This window comes from Coenobita brevimanus, chromosome 116 (genome assembly GCF_032717465.1).
Source record: "Coenobita brevimanus isolate Jiangsu-jjx chromosome 116, ASM3271746v2, whole genome shotgun sequence".
NCBI classification, from domain to species: Eukaryota; Metazoa; Arthropoda; class Malacostraca; order Decapoda; family Coenobitidae; genus Coenobita; species Coenobita brevimanus.
Genome location: NC_137069.1, coordinates 3,504,487 through 3,522,628, shown reverse-complemented (window position 1 = coordinate 3,522,628; position 18,142 = coordinate 3,504,487). Strand labels below are relative to the sequence as shown.

Genomic DNA, 18,142 nt, shown 5'->3' with positions numbered 1-18,142 from the left:
TTAAGGGCTATATTCCTGAAAACTAAAAAAATACAAAACAAAAAAAAATTCAATAAGATGTAACATTATTACCAAAGCAAGTGACAGCTGAGAAAACAGTGGTTGACAGCACTGTGTATCCCAGAGTCTTGAGCGACTTGATGCAGTAGTGTGGCAAGGGTTGATCCAGACTCCGAGATACCCAAAAGTTCATCTGCTGTTTTCTTGGTTTTTTTTGTTGGTGTCACTTGTCTCTCTTCTGCAGGGAGTACCTCAATTGATTGTATATGGGTTGTATTTTTAATTTATCTGAAGCATTTTTGAGTTAATACTGAAGCAGAGGAGAAATTAGTATTCCCTCTCTGTACAGCTATTAATTAGTTCACCAGATATTTATCCCCTTCACTGTGATGATGTCTTCTATATCCTTAGTCTAGCTACCATCAGACAATTTTTGTTTAGTCCACAGGCATAGATCAGTCTCTTACCTAGTAGCCAGGCCTTGAACCCATATGTTTTAAATATGGCAATGTGAGATTGGCTGTTACCTCTTTATATGAGGCATGGGCCTTTTAGTGTTGGAGATATAAGCAGCCTTCAGTAACTGCTTCAGTTCAAGAGGCATTTCCTGAATGAAGTAAGATCTTGTAGAGATAACATGAATAGTTATTGGTTGAAAGACACCATTATCCTACTAAAAGGGTTAATAGTCATGTCCCCTTTTGCTATGTTGCAGTTATTTGGCTTCTTTGCAGGAAAAATATTGTTGTGTAGGATACTGAACTGTGTTCTTGGTCTACATTTCCTGAGCAGCCATGTGGCTGAGCATTTCACTTGCAGATTGTCTTTTTTATTTCATTGTTGCTAATGTCAGGCTTTATTATTAGTAGGGGCTCTGAAGGGGTTTAAAATAATCCTTCATTATGTAACATTTACTTTAAGCAGAATCAAATCATTGGCAGCAGCAAAAATAAAGTATAGAATACCTGTACTTTCTCCAGTGAAAGAATGAAAGAGTTTACTGTATTGCATTGGTGGGACATGGACACTAAACGGTGACCTGAAGTGGTGAATTAACACGTTCGGTACAAAGTGCTTTCGCAGGATCATAGGATATCGCTGGTATGACTGGGTATGTAACGAGCAAATATTCCATGAGACTGGGTCGAAGCCAATTACCCACAAAATACGTCAGCACCATCTCCAGTTACATGGGCACATAGTCTGTTTTCCTGAGGTTGGCCCGACCCACAGGTTGATCTCTGAGAAAGCTAACCTGAGGTGGAGGAGACCGAGGGGAAGGCCATGGAACTCGTGGCTGGAGCAGGCTGATCATCTGTGTTGAGAGATACTTAGAGAGGGAAGAGTTGTTGCCTGGAGGGTTGCTTGAAGGATGGAGTTGGAGGGCAAGTGAGGCTATGCACCCTGTGGCATTTGTCCCTCCCCCCTTACACCCACCCACCCATGATGATTCTTGCTGCTTCCAGACAGTTTTGGTGTTCACGAGAGATTTGAACTGTAGAGTTTGATGCCATGTAGCCTTTATTATGGTATTCCCTTCTGTAAATGATGTTTCCAAGTCTACGTGACATACTGTGGTAGTGTATTAGCAAAAATAATGTAAAAACTTACCTGTAATGGTTATCTGATCTTTTACCTAACATTGTGCTATTCAGTCCACCCGAAGCTTAGCTAACTTGGTGGAGGTGGTCACTTTTGCACGTAGTTATTCCCATCTTACATTCAGTCCAAGCTACTCATGAATTTAAAGTCAAATTTATGCATATCTGAGCTTTAGATGGAAAAAAAGGTGATGATGAAAGTGATAATGATGTTTTATATATTTTTGCATTCTTAGTGATATATATATTTCCACTTTCTCTTCCCTTCCTTTATAGTTCTCTTGTAATCCAGACCAAATCATCTGCCCTCTCATTCACCATCCATAATTCTTTCTTCACTCAGTACATCTGTCATTTGTGGGGAGGCTTCCTACATACAGCTCTTCTCAACAAGATAGAGTCAAAGGTTTTTTGTCTGATTAACTCTCCTTATCTTACTGGCTTCCATCAACCTCTGTCTCCTTGCCACATTGTTGTGTCTTTATCTCATTTCTATCACTACTTCAGTGGTCACTACTCCACTGAACTGTTAGCTTGCATCCCACCACCACTATGGCAAGCGCATAGCACCAGTCTTCTTTTTTGTGTGTGTGTGTGTGTGTGTGTGTGTGTGTGTCCGACTCTGGGCATAGGCCTTACAGCCTGCACCCAAGGCCCAGTAGTTCTCCTACATGCAACAAACCCTCATCCTTTTTCTGCCCATTTCTCTAAAGCAAGAGTTAACTGTTACTCCCAGTTCTTCATGTATACAGCAGATCAGCTCTGGAACTGTCTTCCTCTGTCTATATATCCTACTGCCTATGGTCTCCAGTCTTTCAAAACGCAGTATGTATGTCGAGGCATCTCAAAATTAACGAATCTTGCATTTGACACTCTGTTATCTTGTTTTTGTTTTTTCTTGGAGGGAACAAACTTGTGGGGTCCTGGCCTTTGGTTCCTTCTTCCCTACATTAAAATAATAATAATAATAATAATAATGATAATAATAATTATAATAATAATAATAATAAAAAAATAATAATAATAATAATAATCTCTCTATCTATCTATCTATCTATTGCCAGACGCCTCAATCCCGTTTGGGGTGGCCACAAACAAATCGCCTCCATGTCGTCCTGTCCCCCGCCATTTCACTGACCTGCTCCCAACTCACACCCCCCTCTCTCATATACTTCTTCACCCCATCCCTCCATCTCATCCTCGGCCTCCCCCTCCCTCTTCCTCCCTCCACCTCACTCACATACACTCTCTTCGTCAGTCTTTCACCCTCCATCCTCTCCACATGGCCAAACCACCTCAGTGTGTTCCTCATAACACTTCCTATCACATCCACATCCACACCACAACGCTCCTTTATATCCTCATTCGTCAGCCTGTCTCTCCATGTGACTCCACAGGCTCCTCTTAAATAACTCATTTCCACTGCTCTCACTCTTGACTTGTGTCCTTCCAACAACGTCCAAGCTTCACTTCCATACGTTAGAGTTGGTATCACAATACTGTCATGTAGTAACTTTTTCACTTCCATGCTCACTTCCCTGTTTCTTAACACTGCTTTCAAAGATCCAGCAACCTTTCTTCCCTGCTGAACCCTTTCAAGCACTTCACCCTCCAAACCTCCATCCTTACTCATCACACTACCCAAGTTCTTAAACGTACTCACATTTTCCAATTCTTCACCATCCAACCTTGCTGTACATTCACTGACTTCACCTCTCTCAAAGACCATCACTTTACTCTTCCCTACATTCACCTTTAAATTCCGTTTCTTACACACTCTCCCAGACTCATCCACCAAGCCTTGCAGCTCCCCTTCATCTTCACTCAACAACACAGTATCATCTGCAAACAACAGTACAGGGAGTTTCCAAACACTATCCTCTCTCACCAGGGCCACTCCAACATCCACTACCCTACCTTGTACCTCTTTTATTACCCCATCCATGAAGAGATTGAACAACCATGGAGACATGACACATCCCTGTTTCAACCCAACCTCCAAAGAGAAAAATTCACTTAGTTCACCATCCACACGCATTGCAGCCTTAGCACCATCATACATACTCTTCACAGCATTCAACAACTTTCCATCTACTCCATATATTCTTAATACTTTCCACAATCCTTGTCTATCCACCCTGTCATATGCTTTCTCCAAATCCATGAAAGCCGCATACAACTTCTTTCCCTTCTCTAGAAACTTTTCCATAGAAACTTTTCCACTAAAGATCTAAGAATGAATATCTGATCTACACAACTTCTTCCCTTCCTAAAGCCTCCCTGTTCTTCTCCAACTAATTCCTCTGTTCTTTCTCTAACTCTGTCAATAAGTATCCTACCATACACTTTTCCTATTATACTAAGAAGACAAATGCCCCTATGATTACCACACACTTCTTTTTCCCCTTTTCCTTTGTACAAGGAAATAATTATACCTGACTTCCAATCCTCCAGGACTCTACCTTCCTCCAAGGCCAATCTGCACATCTTCCACATTCATTCTACTACTATCTCTCCCCCATGCTTCAGCATTTCACCACACACTCCATCAATTCCTGGGACTTTCCCCAATTTAATTTTCTTCATTGCTTCCACAACTTCTATCCTACTGATTTCTTCCTGTCTTCTCACCTCCCTCCTTCTCCCAGCCATTCCCCAGCCACTTATACTCGCATTACTTCCATCCTCTATGTTCAACAATTCCTTAAAGTGTTCTCTCCATCTGCTCACTTTTTCTCCCTTCTCCACTAGTAATCTACCATTTTTATCTTTCACTCCCCTGCTAACCTCATTTCCACCCTGTCTTACTCTCTTCACCTCTTTCCAGAACATTTTCTTACAGTCCCTCCACTTTACACTCAAATTCCTTCCAAATTCCTCATCCACTCTCTTCATACTCTCTCTTACTAATCTTTTCACCTCTCTCTTTCTTTCTACATATAACTGTCTCTTCCGCCTCTCAACTTCTTCCACGCCCCTATTTCTCATCCATTCATTGTATGCTTTCTTCTTTTGTGCCACAGCCTGTCTCACCTCTTCAGTCCACCACACTGTTCCTTGCACCCCCCTCCGTCTTTTCTTCCTCTCACACACCACATCACATGCTGCACATATTTCTTCTGTAAATATCCTGCACACACCAATAATAATAATAATAATAAATATAATAGTAATAATAATAAAAACTACCCATCCTTTCAGACCTCATATCTCATCATGTTCTCTGTTCCACATAATTATTGTCACTACTAGTATCTGCACCATCTAGTGTCAGAATAGTCAGATATTGCTAAGCTTAATATTGTAGTTCAGTATGTGCAAAGCAGTCAGTGAAGGAGTCCATGTCAGCAGTCTTTTAATTGTGTATATTTATCGTAAGGAGTTGTAACAGCTAATCAACAAATTGTTACAATACCCCCACTAAGCTGTAGGAGCTCAAGGTTAGGCTACAGTTGTTCAGATGATTTATTTCATTGTAATATAGGAAATGAACCTATTCCTCCAGTAGTATTACATTATAGAAAAAAAAAATCAGTGTGCTCTTGCTATCAGGCCTGTTTTCATTCCTCCATCTTAATATCCAATTCTGTTTTGCCCCAGTAGGAGCAAAGGAGCTAGAACTAGGCAGTTGCCAAGTCAACAGAGAGGTGCTCTGCTGTCCGAATGAACACAGGTTTAAATCCCAGCTGGGACAGGGAACAGCTTGAATGGATTTGAATTTTGCTAAAAGTAGACTTTACTGATTTACCAAAGACCTACTGACATGTTGTAAAAATGTCTCAGCTAATACCAGTACATGAGTCGTGTATGAGACAGCCGTAGCATGTATAGGGTATTCAGTATAGATGTTGCATGTAGCATCAAAGTGGTGACACGTGAAGATGTATGATACATAGGAGGATTTCTGGCCTTCAAGTAAAGAGCTGGGAAAGTCTATGCCAAGACTCAGATGCAGACAAAAAATAATAATAAGGCCCAGTCACTCATGTCTGAATGGCATTTTGTGAGCAGTAAATTCTGTCCACTCCCAGGACTGGAATCCTTATGGAATACATTTGATTGGAGCAAAGTAGCCACCAGACCACCAATCATCAGTTTGTGACTGGTATTATAATAATACCAGCATGGATACCACCCACTGTAGTAAATTGTTTTCTGGAGTGTAGTAAACTGTTTGACATGTCATTCATTGTAGAGTCACATGAAGATAGCACTATATGGAATGTATAGCCAGTAATTTTATGTTTATTTCCAGATGTTAGCAGAAATGGAGAAGGAGCTGTCTCTTAAGAGTGACCATGAAGTGCGAATGGAACAGGACAGAATATATAGAGAGGCCATCAAATCCGGGGAAGCTGATGACTTTGATTTAGAGCAAGCCTCCAAACAAACTGCCATGGAGTATGAAGATGCATGCAAGGAAGAGCTGAAGGCCTTTAAAGCTACTCTCCCAGACCCAAGTATGTTGCCATGGTTATTTAATTCATTCAGCATAAGGATTTTTTTTTTTTTTAATCTGATGATTTTATTCAACTCAGGAAAGGTCTTGTGTACTGAAATGGTTAATGTAGGCTATATCTGACCCTTCCAGAACACATATTTCCCCTATGCTTAGTAAAGTGATCTTAAGGTAATAAAAATAAGGTAAAAATAACTTTTGCCCTCCAACTTGAAAGATAAAGTGTAAGGTTATTTTTGTAAACATGAAATCACATAATAAGTTTGGTAATAGGATTGACACTGTTATTTGAAGAATTTTACCCACATATTAACCTATTAACTGCTTATGGCGGTTTTTTGGAGGTGTCTGTGGTGCACAGACATATAGTCCTGTATCTGACTATGGTTCTGTAGGAAAGTTTGAGTAGTGAGAATTTTTGTTCGTAAATGTTTAGTATGTGTCTTAGTAAGGATTTGTGACTTGGGTGGACATCCGTCATCAAGTAGGTTTACCGGCTATGACGTCATCAGTAATGGTGGCTGCTCGATCACGAAACCTGTCTCATCTCTGTTAATATTTTTATTATTTGCTTCAATTTTTTTTTTATTTCCACAAAGTTAACCTTTGGGATGTTAAAAGGAGATGTATAAGTGATGGTCTTTACAAATACATCTTAAATAAATTTATTTAAGCGTATTAATTCTAATATTTTCATGTTAGAGTTTAGAGATGAAAGTCAACACAATGGTCAGATATGTCTTGCAAAAAGGTAACCCATTTGATATGATTCCTAATCCATTGCACAATCTTATCACAAAAGAACTGCTTTCACAAGAGACTAAGAAACAGATTTTGAATGCTTTTCACACTGGAGGTGATTTGTATTCTACACAGCGCAAAGCAAGGTATGAAGATAAAACAACAAGGATCTCAAGTACAATCCACAAAGTCATGCTACCAGCATTTGATGCAACAAAACACGAAGTACAGGTCTCAGACAGACATCTGTGAAAAAGAAGTCAACAACTTCAGCTCACCGTATGATACAAATAGCTCAAGCTCGTGGATATGACATGCAGGAGCTGTTCCGATTTGATCTGTCTAATGGCTGCTCACTATTTGATGAACAAGGGCTACTTAAAAAAAAACACAAAAAAGTGCATTGTTATAAGAGCTGGAAACCTCTTATTGCAGCACCAACAGTGATCAATTGTTCCAGTCTGATGAGGAGACTTGCTATGTTGTGGATGTTATGAATTCCTTACGAAAAGTTATGACAAGTGAAAAGAAAACCTTTGGTGGAGCAGCTTCTGCTTTCTCTTCATATGTTCAAGGCATCACAAAGGCCTGTGGCAGAGTCGATTATGTTTTTGACAGTTATCACAAGCTGTCACCAAAACAACCTGAGAGAGTACAAAGGCAGAGTACAGGAATTGTTATTGATATCAGTCACATTTCTGAAGAGGTGCCATTGCCTATCCAACTTAACAGTTTTGGGGGATCATCGAGAAACAAGCTGATGCTACAAGAGTTCACTGCCAATACACTATCTTCTTTGACTCAGACACCATGTGCTACTAACCACACATTTAGTGCTTTTTCCAATAATGAAGAAGAGGAAATAACATTTAACTGTATATCAGTGCAAAATGGTAGGCAAGTAAAGCATCCAGAGATAAACTGTTTGTCAGTTGAGGAAGCTGACTTTAGAATGATGACTCATGCAAAACATGCATCCCAACATGGCTTTACAAAAATTGTTCTTGTTAATGCTGATACTGATATAATGGTATTAGCTTTGTTTCACTGGCCTTCTCTTCATCAACTTGGTGTACGAGTAATGTGGGTGCGTACTGGAGTTGGCGATTCCACAAGGCTTTTGCCTGTTCATGTTATTCATAAAAACATGGGTCGAGACTTATGCTCTCTGCTTCCCGCCATCCATGCAATGTCTGGATCAGATTACACAAGTAAGGTTGGGACCAAGAAAGCAGCTCTTAATATTGCAACAAGAACATATTTGGAAAATTTTGGAGTGTCTCATGATCCAGAAGATGTAGCCAAAAGCCTCCAGTCTGCAGAAGAATACTTAGTACTGTACTGTTATTACGAAAAGGATCACCTTGCAAATCTTTAGATGAACTCAGATTGTGGCTGTACCATCATGGAAGAGAGACAGGCATTGAAGACTTGCCACCCACAAGCAGAAGTGCCAAGGGACACTTGTTGAGGTCATACTTTTATACATATCTTCAACATCACTGCATTGGAAACATGTTTGCTTACTTAGATCCTTGTGAATTCGGTTTTGAAGTAGAAGAAAATGGCTTGGTACCACAAACCAATTTACAGAAATATCCCATGACTTTATTCGGGCATGTAGCTGTATAAAATGTGCCAAATGCTCATGTATTTGCAGGGAAAATGATGTTACCTGTTGCTCCTTTTGCAAGTGTAGGAGTGTAAAAGGGTCTGATACAACTTGCAGAAACCCTTTTTGATAGCATATGCACATGTGTGTAAAACAATCACTATTTTGTAAATATCATTTTTTGTATAACTGTAAAGGGGTCTGAGACCACTTGCAAAAACCTTTTTTGATAACATATACACATGTCTGTAAAACAATCACTATTTGTAATATTATTTTTTGTATAATTAAAAAGAGGTCTGATACAACTTGGAAAACCCTTTTTGATAACATATACGCACATGTCTGTAAAACAATCACTATTTGTAGATATTATTTTTGTATAATCATATGATATCACTTTATGTACAATATTGAGAAGAACTGATGCATTACATATATATAAAAGTAAAAAAAAATGTTCAAGACAGAAAGAGTTATAAATGCATTCTTATTTACCTTCTACATACTAATAACAACACACTGACCCAATTTCCAAGCAAATATTAAAAATATTAACAGAGCTAAGACAGGTTTCGTGATCGAGCAGCCGCCATTACTGATGACGTCATAGCCGGTAAACCTACTTGATGACGGATGTCCACCCAAGTCACAAATCCTTACTAAGACACATACTAAACATTTATGAACAAAAATTCTCACTACTCAAACTTTCCTACAGAACCATTGTCAAATCCTGGATTAACCCGCGGCGTCCCGTCGACGTTCTTTAACGTCCACACGTTTTGTCACTGCCAATCCCGTCGACGTACATAAACGCGAAAAAATTGCAAGGTCCCTAATTTGCACAATTTTCAATTTTCGCGAGTCATTTTTGGTACGTATACACGTGACACCTTCCTCAACAAGATGCCAGGCAGGGACAATGTCTTACCCAGCATGACCTCCTCCCCCCCCCCCTGCATTCCATTGTCTCAGCAATTCACCTGTTACCAGTGACCTGGCCAGTATAGCCATGTCATGCCACAGTACGAAATTCAGGACCAGAGTGATTCCCCAATCAATGACAATGTGGAGGACAAACTTTACATAGCATTAGAGGAAGAAACAGTTAGAAATGATGATCAGGTAATGTGGCAAAAAAAGGCCAGGTATTAGTGAGTGAAACAATGCTTATAATGCCTATATTACTGCTTGAAATCCAATATGCTCTTCTACTACACATAAATTCGTACCAAGTAAATAAATAAATACCGTTTATGAGTGGTGTGAAATAGTTATCCTCCCATAGAACTTGTTTTCTTTGGTGCCAGCCTGATAGAAAACCCAGTAAGGTAAGGAGGTACTCCTACCTGTAATGAGTATTTTAAACCTCAGGTGAGCGATTTCTCTATGAATTTTCGATGTTTCTCACCAAAAGTGAAGGTTTGAGCCAAAAAAAATTTTTTCCTGAAATGGTCGGGATTGGGGGGAGTCAGTGGTGGAAAAGTGGTCGGGATGGGGCGGGTTAATAGGGGTAAAAATGAAATTTCCCAGAGGCCAAATTTTGTCTTAGGAATTGAGAGAACACATGCCAAAGTATATGGTAACGAAATATTAGCCCAGTATTTACCTTGGTAAAGCTGTGGATGAACATTGAAGTGTCTGATTCGCTTTTGGAATGTATGGTTTTCATTTTCTTTTTCGGTTTTGGTTTCGGTTTTGAAGGCTCAAACATGCTTGCATGGGTCGGCCTTGGTCACCATGGCACTATATTTGAAATTCACCTGCGCAATCAGGGCTGTATTGAGCAGTCGCACTTGGAGCAGCCCAGGCTGTATGGAGCAATTAACGGGTTAAATGAGTTACTTATTGTGTAGATACAACAGTTCTGGCCCAACTTGGATGCTGTTCAAGTATGGCACTGTGATATATAACATTATTATTACTTTGTGTGTGCAGGCAGTAATAAGATCAAGGGGAGCTGCAAGGCTTGGTGGATGAGTGTGGGAGAGTGTGTAAGAAACGGAATCTAAAGGTGAATGTAGGGAAGAGTAAAGTGATGGTCTTTGAGAGAGGTGAAGTCAGTGAATGTACAGCGAGGTTGGATGGTGAGGAATTGGAAAATGTGAGTACGTTTAAGTACTTGGGTAGTGTGATGAGTAAGGATGGAGGTTTGGAGGGTGAAGTGATTGAAAGGGTACAGCAGGGAAGAAAGGTTGCTGGTTCTTTGAAAGCAGTGATAAGAAACAGAGAAGTGAGCATGGAAGTGAAAAAGTTACTACATGACAGTATTGTGATACCAACTCTAACGTATGGAAGTGAAGCTTGGACGTTGTTGGAAGGACACAAGTCAAGAGTGAGAGCAGTGGAAATGAGTTATTTAAGAGGAGCCTGTGGAGTCACATGGAGAGACAGGCTGACGAATGAGGATATAAAGGAGCGTTGTGGTGTGAATGTGGATGTGATAGGAAGCGTTATGAGGAACACACTGAGGTGGTTTGGCCATGTGGAGAGGATGGAGGGTGAAAGACTGACGAAGAGAGTGTATGTGGGTGAGGTGGAGGGAGGAAGAGGGAGGGGGAGGCCGAGGATGAGATGTAGGGATGGGGTGGAGAGGTATATGAGAGAGGGGGGTGTGAGTTGGGAGCAGGGCAGTGAAATGGCGGGGGACAGGGCGACTTGGAGGCGATTTGTTTGTGACCACCCCAAACGGGATTGAGGCGTCTGGCAATAGATAGATAGATATATATATATATATATACACACACACACACACACACACACAGATACACACACACATACAGTACCCTCGCTTCCAATACGCGTTTGTCCAGTACTATTATCGTCCAGTACAGTTGGCAAAAAAATAAAATAATTTATTACTGTAGTACAAATTTGTTGGGCTGGTACGGATTGGCTGCACAAAGTGGGCCAAATCCAAGGAGTTCTCTAGTACTGACATGCTGCATCCAGTACTATTACCCGCGCGTGTGGGAAGATGGCCAACATTGAGGAACTTTTCCCTAGTACTGCTGTGCCAGTCCAGTACGCCTTCCTCGTGACTCGTGACGTGTGCCAGTCAAACTGCAGTATTGCACTTCCCCCTGATGACAAAGACAACGATGTGTCATTGTGTGACTGTGAGGGATTTATGAGGGAGGCTTAGGCAGAGAGGCTTCCTCAGGATCCTGAAAGCCCTCCTCCAGGGGGTCAGTACGACCTCCTACAGCCTCAGAAACCCTTCCCTCTTCCTCCCCAAGCCCATCACCACTCACCTTAAAGGTTGGTAAAATCTTAGTTGTGTCAAAATGTAGTTAAGTTGAATTTTGGGGGGACTTTTTCAAGGCTTGTCTGACATTATTCATTTTTCCCATAAGGTCTGTTGTTTGTCCAGTATGGATTTAGTCCAGTGCGGTAGTACTGTCTGACAAAAATACCATACTGGATGCAAGGGTACTGTGTAAATATGTGTGTGTGTGTGTGTGTGTGTATATATACAGTTATACTATATATATTATATATATATATATATATATATATATATATATATATACTTTGAAAGCAGTGATAATAAACAGGGAAGTGAGCATGGAAGTGAAAAAGTTACTACATGACAGTATTGTGATACCAACTCTAACGTATGGAAGTGAAGCTTGGACGTTGTTGGAAGGACACAAGTCAAGAGTGAGAGCAGTGGAAATGAGTTATTTAAGAGGAGCCTGTGGAGTCACATGGAGAGACAGGCTGACGAATGAGAATATAAAGGAGCGTTGTGGTGTTGATGTGGATGTGATAGGAAGAGTTATGAGGAACACACTGAGGTGGTTTGGCCATGTGGAGAGGATGGAGGGTGAAAGACTGACAAAGAGAGTGTATGTGAGTGAGGTGGAGGGGGGAAGAGGGAGGGGGAGGCCGAGGATGAGATGGAGGGATGGGGTGGAGAGGTATATGAGAGAGGGGGGTGTGAGTTGGGAGCAGGGCAGTGAAATGGCGGGGGACAGGGTGACTTGGAGGCAATTTGTTTGTGGCCACCGCAAATGGGATTGAGGCATCTGGCAATAGATAGATAGATATATATATATATATATACTATTTATAGATAGATAGATAGATAGATGTATATCTGTCTATAGATATAGATAGATATGGATATAGATATACAGTAGATAGATAGATAGATACTGGTATGTATGAACAGTAAGTATATATATATATATATATATATATACATACCTTCCATCCTCTTCTGTCTTTCTTTCCTTTATTCTTTCCATGTCCTTCTGCCTGCAGGTAACTTTACACTTCCTCTTCTGTCTTTCTTTCCTTCATTCTTTCCTCTTCCTTTTGCCTTTTGTGTGACTCTGCACTGAGTGACAAGCCAAATGGTTTCCTGTACACCAGGAAACCATTTACTATGCTGGATGGTAACCATATAACCAAATTTTGGCGCCTGGTGGTTCAATGGGTAATTATTGCGCTCCAGTCGGATTGAGCCGGTGAAGGTTTATATCCAAGGGGTGGTTGGGGTTGATTGCTTATGTAATGCCACTCAGGGATGAGTGAGGCTGGTCACTCTCATTTTAAATGTCGGGACCAACTGCCTAGTCCCTGGTTCCTACGCTCCTCATGGGGCAATATAGGACTGGATGATGGATGGATGAATGGATGTATAGTATATATATATATATATATATATATATATATATATATATATATATGTGTGTGTGTGTGTGTGTGTGTGCTGTATATATAAACAGGAATGCATTAATGTAGTCATCTTAGTGGAGGGGTGACATTATTATTTTGTGTGTGCAGGTAGTTATAAAAGTGATGATGTGAGAAGCCTGGGTGTGTCGCTAGACAGGTCGGTGGTGCTGGTGGTGAAGCAGCAGCTGGGAGATACACAGGAATGGATCTTCCCACAGGCACCATGGCAGCCAGGAGAGACACTCAAGCAGGTCAGTACTGATTTTTTTTTTTTTTTTTTTTTTTTTATATATATGCAACAGGTTGCCATAGGTTTTTCAGTCATATGATCATCAGTATAAAGGGGTAAACCCCTTCAGCCCAACATGTGGTACCGGGTACTTTTCATTTTATTTTGACCATCACCAGACATTTATTCAGTTTTTTAAAAACTGAAGAGGAAGAAGTGGCTAGAGTGGCTACAGGACAAAGGTTCAATTGAAATAATAACTGAATATGTTGAGAGCAAGAAGCATGTAAAGAAACTAGTGAAGAGGAAAAAGAAGGAGGTAAATGATGATCTGGTTAGAAAAATGAATGCAGATTACTCTGCAAATAGGACATTTTTCTGGAAAGAGGTGCGGAAATGTAGAAGTGACAGTGGAAAGAAACGTGAAGGTGTGACGGATGTAGGTGGTAGTTTGACCCATGGGGATGAAGTAAGAACCAGATGGAAAGAATATTTTGAAAGCCTGATGAATTAGAACAGAGAGAGCAGAGCCGCTGTAAACATGATTGGCTTTGCGGGTGTGCAGAGAAGGGATGCAGTGCCAGATATGTGACACTTACACAGGTGAAGAGCACTGTGAAGCAGCTGAAAAATGGGAAAGCAGCTTGGGTTCATGAGGCATATGCTTAGATGATTAAGTGTAGCGGAGATAGCGGAATGTAGAGCTTGTTGGAGATATGTAAGAAGGTATGGATGTGTGAAACTGTGCCAGCAGAGTGGAAAAAGGCTGTGATTGTACCCCTGTTCAAAAATAAGGGTGAATGAAGTGAGTGCAAGAATTATTGTGGCATAAGTTTAATGAGTGTGGTAAGGGAAATTATACGGAAAAATTATTATAAAGAAAGTAAGAGATATCAGAAGTCCTAGTAAATGATGAACAGGGTGGCTTTAGGAGTGGCAGACGATGTGTAGATCAAATATTTGCAGTGAGACAGATAGTGAAGAAGGCTTGTGAGAAGGACCATAAGGTGTAAATTGCATTTATGGATCTGGAAAAAGCATACAACAAAGTAGACAGAGAGGGATTGTGGAAGGTTTTGCGCATGTACAGTGTAGATGGTAAGCTACTAGGTGCTGTCAAGAGTTTTTATGATGGTAGTGAGGCATGTGTAAGGGTAAATGAGCATCTAAATTCACGATCAATGTGGGCTTGAGACAAGGTTGTGTGATGTGTCTCCATGGATGTTCAGTATATATATATATATATATAGATAGATAGATAGATAGATAGATAGATATAGATATATAGATATATACTGTGTATATATATATATATATATATATATATATATATATATATATATATATATGTGTGTGTGTGTGTGTGTGTATATATGGATGGGATGATGAGAAAGGTAAAAACATGAGTAATGGAGAGAGGGATGGTGTTGGTAATGAATGGTGATGGATGGAATATCTCAAATTTGTTGTATGCTGATGATGCAGTGCTACTTGCAAATACCTGACAAAAGCATGGTAGGCTAGTGCAGAGTTTTACTGATGTCTGTGAGTGTCGTGTCTTGAGAGTACTGTAATTGTAGAAAAGAGTAAAATGATGGTAATCAAGAGAGAAGGTGACTCCCAGTGTGATGTTACAGTAAATGGAGAGACACTGAAATTGGTGAGAGTGCAAATACCTGGGTACAGTGATAGTAAAGAGAGGAAATTGTGGAAAAGAAGTGGAAAGTAGAGTGACACAAGGAAGGAAAGTAGCTGGTGCTATGAACGCGTTGATGAGAAACAAAGGCTTGAGTGTTACAGCTCTGCGAGGCTTACATGAAGGAGTGTTAGTGCCAACTTTAATGTTTGAATGTGAGACTATGGTGTGACATGAAAATGAAAAGAGTAAGTACAGAGGAGATGGGACTGCTGAGGAATGTGCGTGGAGTACAGAGAGTGGATAGGACACGAAATAATGTGATTTGTGAAAGATTCAGAGTGAGGAAGTCTGTGGACACCAGAATCGAACAGAGTGTATTGAGATGGTATGGTCATGTGGAGAGAATGGATAACAGTAGAGTGGTGAAAAAGGTATATATAACAAATTGAAAGGAGGGAGGAGGCAAGGTAGACCAAGGAGAAGGTGGAGGGATATGGTGGATGAGTGTGTGAGGAAGAGAAGTTTGGAAGTCAGTGAGGCTAGGGTACTGGCAAGAAATTGAGCTGGCTGGATGAATGTTGTGAGAAGTGCATGATCAGGGATGTGGCACCCCTTTTTAATATGGCAACGTTCAGATTGGCTCTGTCGGATACGGTTACGTGAAGCTACAGAACATGATGAAAGTTTTTTGGCATATCATAAGAGGCGCTTGGAGGGAAAACCAGGTAAGCGCCACCCCGGCCAGAAACGAAGTTACATATACCACTTTATTCCCCAAATCCTCTTCTACCACTACAACAAGGGTTTAAGTGAAAAAGATGTCCCTAAGATGGTTGAAAATTACGATTTTTAAAGGGCTGTGAACGACCGTATTGCTATTGATAGCCAACCACTCCATGACATTACCATTAGGTCCATTTTGGCTTAGTATTTTCTTCTCCCAAGTACTGCATCCTTGGAAATCTACATCATGTCCGGTTTTCCTACTTGAGTTAAGGCGATTTTACCATAGTATTCATGTCAAAACACGCACTTATTGTAAGCCGCATGTATGTGAGGCTAAGAGTGAGAGGGAAAACCAGGCGAGCGCCACACAGCAGGAGGTGGCTGCAAGACGCGCCAATCGCGTGGCTCGACGCATACCACCAAGCTTTTTTTTATGACACCACCATAAAGGCACATGTCCTTACTTGCCTACTGACATATTTTCAGTCTCAGTATCTTATAGCTGACCTGCAATAACACATATTATGGGTAAAAGTACTGCCACTTTGTCGTCGATTGTTGTCTAACTAGAGGAGAAAGAAGATGTTATTGAATTTTTTCATTTAAAATACCACTAATTATCAATGTCTGAGTATCATTATGGAAAAGTAGATGAATTAGGCTACATGGAAAAAAAAACAAGAGCAGAATATCTTCATTGGTTGAAAAGTTATGTCATATTTAAAGTACACAAACTTTAACAGCATTTTTTTCTGTTTTCTTTTTTTGGCGCTTACCTGGTTTTCCCTCTAATGACCTCATATAGAACCAGGATTCCAGGGGCTTGAATGGTGAGTGAATGGCTTGGGCAAACTTGGGCTATCTGGAAATTGCTACTCACCCTGCCCTAGGGTGGGAAAGGAGGTCTGAATGATGATGAATGATTCATCCATCCATCCATCATCCAATCCTACGTTGCCCTATGAGGAGCATAGGAGCCCGGGACTAGTCTAGTTGTTCCTGACATTTAAGATGAGAGTGACCAGCCTCACTCATCCCTGAGTGGCATTATGTGAGCAATAAACCCCAACCACCCCTTGGATATAAACCTTGACTGGTTCAATCCGATTGGAGCACAGTATTTACCCACTAAACCACCAGGCGCAAATATTTGGTTATATGGTTACCACCCAGCATAGTAAATGGTTTCCTGGTGTACAGTAAAACCATTTGGCATGTCACTCAATGTATAGTCACCCAAAGGCAGAAGGAAGAGGAAAGAATGAAGTAAAGAAAGACAGAAGAGGGAACGGAAAGTCATCTGTAGGCTGAAGGACGAGGAAAGAATGAAGGAAAGAAAGACAGAAAGGGATGGAAGGAAGGAAGGATAGAGGAGAGAAAAGAGCAGACACTCGAGAGCAGCACTACATCGAGTGAGTGGATGGTGAGCGCATACATCCTTGCCTTAAATGTCTGTACCTAGTAGCCATAGCCCTGAGCCCCTGTCCAAATTTCAGGGGCAGTATGAGATTGCATGATGGATGGATGGAAGGATGAGAAGCCCTCTGGTTGAAGGGTTTACATGATCTTAGGTCATATTTATAAACCCTTCAAAGTTTCAGTTACATATAAGATTGCTTGTGCTGTATGGTCATCCCTTGGATATTGCACATACAGTACAGTAGATGATCGATTTAATGGACTCCGATGTAGGGGAAGCCTGAGATACCGGAATTATTTATTCCCAGTATTTTTCTCCTATTCAATGGAAAATTTCTGTTAAATCAAGCATAATTCTGTTAGGGAAATTCTGTACACAATAATGCATTTCTAGGGATTATCAATTATAGGTTCAGACTGCTGTGTGTAGCATTTAGAGTCGGCATAGTTTGCTAGGTTTGGGTTGCCATCGAGGTTTTAGCAGAAAATAGCTAGAAATACTGGAAATTTTCTTTTATATTGAGCCTTGGTTACAGAACTCGATTTAACAAAATTTGAGATTACAGAATGGGGATTGGCTGAATTAGTTCGTTAAATCGATCATCTACTGTAATTGGTACCATGCCTAGTGCGTGATAACAAACTTGCACAATAATGAAAGCACCAAACCTATGAGATTTATCCCAATTGGTAGTTGGCACCCTGCTTGTAAAGCAAAATTTTCCCTTTTTATAACAATTTAGGCCTACCTAATATATCCGTACCACTACAGTAAGTATCAGAAACAGACATAGGTATGGTTAGGTTAATAGAAAATCCTTCAGAGCTATCAGAAACCACTGATTTTCCACCATCATTTTTGACAGAAACCAGCTCAGGTATGAGATAACAATGCTTTTTAGCCAAAAAATGCACAATAAAGGCAGGAGTGCAGATTTTCATCTAGCATTGAAAATGAAAGCTGCTTTTACCAAGTGCATGATTACTAAGGGATCACAGTACAGTATATACATTTATTGTCACTCAC

The 18,142-nt window shown here is 40.5% G+C and overlaps 1 protein-coding gene across 1 annotated transcript in view; it reads left to right on the top strand.

The window, feature by feature from the left end:
• mRpL46 (mitochondrial ribosomal protein L46) overlaps window positions 1-18,142 on the top strand; it is a 45,105-nt gene that overhangs the window by 11,955 nt on the left and 15,008 nt on the right. Inside the window, exons 3-4 of the mRNA XM_080287079.1 lie at window positions 5,857-6,061; window positions 13,211-13,353. Coding sequence (XP_080143205.1) covers window positions 5,857-6,061; window positions 13,211-13,353 — 348 coding nt within the window. The remainder of the gene's footprint in view (window positions 1-5,856; window positions 6,062-13,210; window positions 13,354-18,142) is intronic.